Source organism: Sceloporus occidentalis, unplaced genomic scaffold (genome assembly GCF_023333645.1).
Source record: "Sceloporus occidentalis isolate IW3139 unplaced genomic scaffold, rSceOcc1.0.p SCAF_204, whole genome shotgun sequence".
In the NCBI taxonomy this organism is placed as follows: Eukaryota; Metazoa; Chordata; class Lepidosauria; order Squamata; family Phrynosomatidae; genus Sceloporus; species Sceloporus occidentalis.
In genome coordinates, this window is record NW_028317184.1 from 1180302 (window position 1) to 1188056 (window position 7755).

At 40.6% G+C, this 7755-nt stretch overlaps 1 protein-coding gene across 1 annotated transcript; it reads right to left on the reverse strand.

Moving 5' to 3' along the window:
• Positions 1–1573: 1573 nt before the first annotated feature.
• LOC149278016 (olfactory receptor 5V1-like) lies at positions 1574–2932 on the reverse strand. Its single transcript, XM_089502511.1, has 2 exons — positions 2922–2932; positions 1574–2519 (listed from the first exon to the last, which is right to left on the reverse strand). Exons 1-2 carry the CDS (start codon positions 2930–2932, stop codon positions 1574–1576), a joined length of 957 nt encoding a protein of 318 aa, XP_089358637.1.
• Positions 2933–7755: the final 4823 nt, after the last annotated feature.

Below are 7755 nucleotides of genomic sequence, written 5' to 3' on the forward strand. Positions count from 1 at the left end.
AATCCTGGTGTTCTCTGGCAAATGCCAAACGTCCTGCACGGTGTTGGGCTGTAAGCACAACCCCCACCTCCTCCCCAGCTCCTCTTGCTCCTCCTTGCACAAAGGTGGAGGTAGTGGTCCTGCTGCTGGGTTGTTGCCCTCCTATGGCCTCCTCCACGTCTCCTGATGTACTGGCCTGTCTCCTGGTAGTGCCTCCATGCTCTGGACACTACACTGACAGACACATCAAACCTTCTTGCCACAGCTCGCATTGATGAGCTGCACTACCTGAGCCACTTGTGTGGGTTGTAGACTCCGTCTCATGCTACCACTAGAGTGAAAGCACCGCCAGCATTCAAAAGTGACCAAAACATAGGAACTGAGAAGGGGTCTGTGGTCACCACCTGCAGAACCACTCCTTTATTGGGGGTGTCTTGCTAATTGCCTATAATTTCCACCTGTTGTCTGTTCCACAACAGCATGTGAAATTGATTGTCTATCAGTGTTGCTTCCTAAGTGGGGAAGGTTTGCGCGATGGACGCAGACAACCCCCGCTGCTAGCCACACCTCCTTCCGGCTTCAGCGTAAGTTGTCTACACGAATCGCGTAGACATCTACACGTTGCCCCGGCTGCATGACAGGGGAGTCAGAGGCACCTGTAAGTTTGGGGGGGAGAGTGTTAAATGGGGGGCATAAGGCATTTCTGGAGGCAGAGTGTTCTATGAAATGCCTTAAACCTCCCTATATGCCACTCTGCCCCATTATATGCCTTTTAACCCCCTTAATGCCAGAGTGACATATAGGGGTATAAGGCATTTCTGGAGGCAGAGTGGCACATAGGGGGTCAAAAGGCATATCATGGGGCACAGTGGCATTTAGAGGGTTAAAAGGCATATCATGGGGCACAGTGGCATATAGGGGGTATAAGGCATTTCTGGGGCAGATGTGCATAACTGGGGGGGGCAGGTTGGAAAATAGAAGGAAATAAAACCAAAATATTTTTCTCAATCATAGCTTTTATTAAAAAAAATTGTTTACATGAATTAACATTTACTGGTAAAACTTTTTTCCTATAGGGTCGTCTTTTATTCAGGCTTTTTCTTTTTTTCCTAAATTAATATTCAGATTTGGGGGGTCGTCTTATAATCAGGGTCGTCTTATAATCGAGCAAATACCGTAATATATAACTGGAAACAATAATATACATTAAATACAAGAAAAAACTGCTTATCTGCTGTAACAAAAACATTTTTTTAAATACTGAAAAAAATTGGGCCCCAGAAAGCATTTCCTTGGGCCCTGCTCCACGCTCCCTAGCATGCATACCTCTTCTTTCTTTCCACCCTGTGAACTATAGATCAAACACATATAAACAGCACTTGCATGTATAGATCACATACAAACCCTATATTTGCAGGTATGCATAAATGATGTATGGAAACATAGCATATCAGGTATAGTTGAATTCACATAATATAAGAATCTAGATATTTTCTTACAATCAAATTTGCACAATTTACTTCCTTCTACAATAAAGTCTTCCTGTTATACAATTAATTAGAATGTATTATAGTCCACTGAGGACTTTTCAGGATTATAGCACTTTCAGGAAAGCCTTTTGAAAATCTTGATTTCGAAAGCTGTATATAAGAGGGTTAAATAGGGGAGTGAACACACCATAAACTACTGATATTATTCGATTTTGGTCAGAGGAAGTCTGTGAAGTTGGACGTATATATATGGATATGACTGTACCATAGAAAATACTGACAACCATTAGGTGTGACACACAGGTGGAAAAGGTCTTATGTTTACCAGTTAAGCTGTGGATTCTCAACACTGAAGCAATAATGCATGCATATGATGCCAGGGTCAAGATGAGAGAACCTACAGTAATACCCCCTCCTAGAAAGAATATCAACATTTCATTGATACTAGTGTCCTTACAAGAAAGTTTCAAAATGCATGGAATCTCACAGAAGTAATGTTTAATATGGCGGTCATGACAGAAGGGTAACCGTACGGCAAGAATGGTGTGTAGCAATGAGTTGAGAAATCCTAAAATCCAGCAAGTCAGTGCTAATTGGAGACAAAAAGATCGGTCCATGATTGTAGTATATAACAGTGGGCGACATATGGCAACATATCGGTCATAAGCCATTGTGCCAAGTAGAACACACTCAGACCCCCCCAAAGTTATGAATATGAACATCTGAATAAAGCAGCCAACAAATGAGATGCTTTTGTCTTCATTCACAAATATATTTAAGGTGTTTGGAATGACAGTGGTAGTATAAAATATTTCTATTAGGGCAAGGTTGGCCAGAAAAAAATACATGGGAGTGTGAAGACGAGAGTCCAATCGGATGACAACGATGACCATAAGATTCCCAGCCATTGTTGAAATGTAAGCTGCGGCAAACAACACAAAAAGTAGCTCTTGTAGTACTGGAGTTGTTGTTAAACCTAAAAGAATGAATCTGGCCTCTTCAGTGATATTTACAGTTTGCAACATCTGATGGAGTTCTAAAGGTTGAAATCTTATGAGGGGGAAACAACTTGTTAGCATTCATTCAAAAGATTCAAACGCAATTAGAAAATCATAAATAGTCGTTTTCCTTAAAAATTGCTGTCAACCTTTTGATGCTGTCGGATTTTAGATTTATTAAATCTTAAAAGGGGATCTCTTTCAAATAAACATATTGTAATCATAATATAAGAACATTTTACCTTTATTCATTCGATCTGTAATCACATAAAAACATTAGGTTATAATTGTTTAGAAATTTTAGATATTTTTTTGCCCAACTTTCTTTATAATCCATGGTTAAACAATTAACAGAATTCAGGGGTACAAAACTAACAGCTGCAGAGAATAAAAATTCAGTTCAGTACTTTAATATAGGTTTTAAGATTCATAATAACATGAAATTAAAACTTACCTGACTTCCATTGTCTATTCTGTTATTTAATTGGTTAAGGACCCAAAGTTTATGAATGTTTAAGCATAGATTGTAGAAGCTATGGGTAATGGCTGAATAATCAGTTTGAAGCAATCTGTTGGAATCAGGCATTCTTTTGTTAACCACTCCTAGCACAATATATGTAGTCTGTATTAGCATAGTGGGAATACTTTCATTCTCTATAGGGAGAAATTAATTACAAGCAAACTTCTTTATGACGTTAAGTTTTTTGAAGGTGTCATTTCACATATAAAAACTACAAATAATCACAGTTTCATGCAGACAAATATTGCTGAAATATGTGTGAGGCACTCAGCGACACCGAAAACCCGTCCCTGGACCCACTGTGACCCCTCCAGTGAGCACCATTATCAAATATTTTGCCTCTCGCAAGATGGCGGCACCCGTTAAAAAATAAACAAGTTTCCAAGAGGGCCTCTCCAGACCCTCCTAAGAACTCAGGACTCCTCTGCAGGTTGAATACAAGTACTAAATTCAACCATGCAAGCCAATGGGGCTTTCTAATTACAATAACCAAATAACCTGACAAACTTGTGCAAGGGTGGTATCACTGTACTCAGGAGATGTTGCTGAACACATATTGGGGTATTGTTTTAAAGTCACATATACCAGGAGCTGTAAATTCATACCTGAAATACATGTGAAACATGCTTAGCATGACTGAAAATTCACATCAAGGCCCTTCTGGGTACAACAGTGTGAAGAAAGGACAAGGGCTGCTGGATCATGTGATGAGCAAGGGATAGGGGAAGGGCGGTAGCATTTGTGGAGAAAGGAAAGCGGCTGCCTGATGGTGTTGCATTTGACAATGTAGAGGGGCTGCCTCATAGTAGAGAAGCCTGCTGATTTGTCTGTGACTGTCAGTCTTTTATTTTTAATGTGATCCTTGCCCTCCCCCATTAAAGACCCCCTACACCCAATAAAAACAGTATAAACATGAAATGAAAAGCTGACAAGGTCACATAGATTTATATAAATATATTTATTTTTCATGTTTTGAGTTGATAACTAGGTGGATGAGCTTTTGTGGATTAAAACTTCCATAATGCTCAGCCAGAATATGGGTGATATGATTTGTAGCCATTAAAAGCAGGTGTACCAAAAAGGGTGCCATACCTGTGGACATGTGTATTTTGTACCACAAGTTTCTTTAGTATGTTTCTAGAATTGAATGTGCACTAAATTCATGCACTAAATTTATTTAGGGGATGTAGAAGCTTTTGTAATATCTTGTCTCAGTTACATTTGCTTTGGACTTTATTGGGAAATTATGTTTTTCCAGGGTTTTTTGCATTTTTACTAACATGTAGTGTGATACAGTTTCCCTTAAACTAGTCTATAGTTTACCTACTTTTAAGGTTGTCACCTAAATGTAACAATAGCAAGAGTAAAAAATATTGTCCTAGCCTCCCAGGGGAAAATGTATCCCAAACCCTGGTTAAGGGGCTCAGGGCCGGCCTTAGGGGTGTGCGAGCTGTGTGGGCCCGCACAGGGCGCCATGGCAGCAGGGGCGCCATGCGGCCATCCCATCACCAAGGCCAGGGCCGCGCCGAGGCAGCAGGCGGCAGGGAGAGGAGGAGAGAGAGGTGCTGAGTGGTCGCACATGAAAAAGTTTTCAGCAACCGCTCGGCCCCCTTTGTCTCCTCTGCTCCCTACCACTGCCCTGACTGCGGAATATGATGAGCGCCGGAATATGAAGTCATATCATGACACTCAGTGGTGAAGCTGCGCGTGCTACTGCAGGACAGTGAGACTGAGGCCTCATGTTCCCACCACAGGACTTCGCCAGGGCAAGTGAACTGCAAAGGGGGGGGGAGAGGGGTAGATAGTAAGAAGGGGAGGGGATAGATAGTGAGAAGGGAAAGGATAGGGGGTATATAGTAAGGGGGAGAGGAAGTAGATAATGAGAAGGTTAGTAGAGGGGTAGACAGTGAGTAGAGGAGGAGAGGGGGTAGATAGTGAGAAGGGGGAGGAGATTGTGAGAAAGGGAGGAGAGGGGGTAGATAGAGGGAATATAGTAAGAAGGGGAAGAGGGGGTACAGAAGGGGGAAGAGATCGTGAGAAAGGGGGGTAGTAAGAATCTTGAAATAAAGAGTGAGAATGAGTAAGATAATGAATTAAGTAATGTGTGGATGAATTGTGTGAATGGGTGAGAGAATTAATGAATTAATGTCTGTATGAACTGTGTGAATGAGGGAGATAATTAATGAATGAATGTGTGGATAAATTGCGTGAATGAGTGAGAATATAAATTAATGTGTGAATAGATTGTATAAATGAGAGACAATTAATGAATTAATGTGTGGATGAATTGTGTGAATGAATTAGAGAATTAATGAATTAATGTGTGGATGAATGGTGAGAATGAGCTGTGAGACTGCATTAATGAATATGTGTAAATTATTTGTGTGAATGAGTGAGTAACTGTGTAAGTGTTTGTGTCTATCATGGATGTTTAAGTGATTTAGGGAAATGCAAAGATGGCACATTAAGGGTGGGCTGTTTGCCGATAAAGATGTCTTACACTGGGCTGTTAGGGGACAAAGTTGGCTCAGGCTGGGCTGTAATATGTGTGTAATCTGGGTGCTGATCAGGTTCTATGTGGGCAATGTGAATTCCAATTGATTTATACCTGCAAAGCTGGGTGTGTGTTATTCTGTTGATCTGTATCTGGTATGCTCTTTCCATACATTATTATTATATACCTACAAATAGAGGCTTTGCATCTCTGATTCTGTTTATTTGATCTATACCTTCAACGCTGTGAGTGTGAATGAGTGAGAGAATGAATAATTGTGTGAAGGAATTGTGTAAATGACAAAGTGAATGAGTGAGTGACTATAAGTGTTTTGTGTGTATCATAGATGTATAAGTGATTTGGGGAAAGGCAAAGATGGCACAAGCAGGGTGTTTAAGCTTTGGGGTCCAAGATTGCATGGGCAGGGTGTTTATGGGACAAAGATGGCACAGGGCGGGACAAAGATGTCTTATGCTGGGCTGTTTGGGGACAAAGATGTCTGATTCTGGGTTGTTTGGGGACAAAAATGGCTCACACTGGGCTGGTTGGGGACAAAGATGGCTCGCACTGGGCTGTAAAATAACATCATGCAAGAATTGGAGTTACTTCTCTGATAACGAAGCTGAAAATGTGAAAATGATGGAAGAAATTGAAAAACTGTGTGACCCCCTTAAGTTAGCTAGTTTACAGTCCATGAATAAGACCTTGTCAGCCAGCTCAAAGGAAGAAGACAAACTTGCTGTAGAAAAACAGATTACAGAAGTGAATGCCCAACTGCGAAAAAAGAAAGAGGAGGAAGAGGCTTGCATGCGACAGTCTACAAGGAGGTGGAGGCAGCAGCAAATGCTGGTCTGAAGATGACTTACAATTACTGATAATTTGTGCGTGTAATCTAGTTGCTGGTCAAGATCTATGTGGACACTAGGGGTGTGCAACATGTGATCTATGCCGGTAATTTAGTATTTTATTTTTTTTTACCTATACGTTTAATGCTGAGTTTATATGTGATTTCCAGTTGATCTATACCTGCAAAGCCAGATTTGTGTGTTATTCTGTTGATCTATATCTGCTATGCTATGTTTCCATACATTATTTATGTATACCTGGGTTTGTATATCTTATTTAGTTAATCTATACCTGCAGTGCTGTTTCCATGTGTTGTTTATTTGATCTATACCTTCAGTGCTGAGTTTACATGTGATCCCCAGTTGATCTATACCTGCAAAGCTGGGTTTGTGTGCTATTCCTTTAATGCTATACACGCAAGTGTTGTTCACATGTGTTGATCTATACCTGAACTACAGGGAGGAAGGAAAAGTGAGGTGCGGCTTAGTGAATGAGGGGATAAAGGGACTCTGGGGATGATTACGGGGGAGGACCTTTCAAAGTTACGGTAGAGTCAGAAGGAGGGAAGACTGCACTGATTCTCACAGTCTTCCCCTAATCTGCAGTCAGTGTGGCAAATAGTTTTCTTTTGGTGTGGGAGCGGAGTGAGTGATTGCATGCTAGGGTGCGTGGAGGGGGTGCAAAGGAAATAATTGCCTAGGGTCCAATTTTTTCAATATTTAAAGGAAAACATTTTTTGTTACAAAGATTCCACTGTTATCTGTTTTTTTCCCTATATTTAACGTATTTAAGGTACATTATTGTTACCAGTGTTTCTAGTTATATATTATTGTACTTGTTTGCACTTGCACATAAATAATCTCTCATTAAAACTAGAGATTTTTTCCCTTTCTTTTTTGTCGAGGGGGGTGCCAGAGAAGTAGTCTGGACAGGGCGCCTGAAAGCCTAAGGCTAGCCCTGCTCAGGGTTAATTGGTTTATAACAAACTCCAGAATTATCCACTGTTGAGATATCCTTCAACTAATTTTTCTTCTATATTGGGGAGCCATCTGTTTTCACATATGAACACTTACATTGTTTCTGCTACTACTCTTTCTAAAGACATTATAGTCAAATAAAAATAACTAACCAGTGTATCATCTTGCCAGGTTTTGATAGTATTATATCATATCGTACATTCATGTCCATAGTTCCATTTACACCATTTTATTAAATTAATGTTTTTTATTTACATATTATTATTAAGTTTGTATTGTTCAGTTTTACCTGTAATTAATATTGCTTTCCTATCCTGTCTTCCCCACAGCTCTTTCAACATTATTCCACTTTTCTCATATTCTACATTTTCCAGTGTCATACACAGGGGCGGACTGGGCCGGGGGGCAGGGGGGCAATTGCCCCCCAGGCCGCCCTAAATCCGGGCCGGTG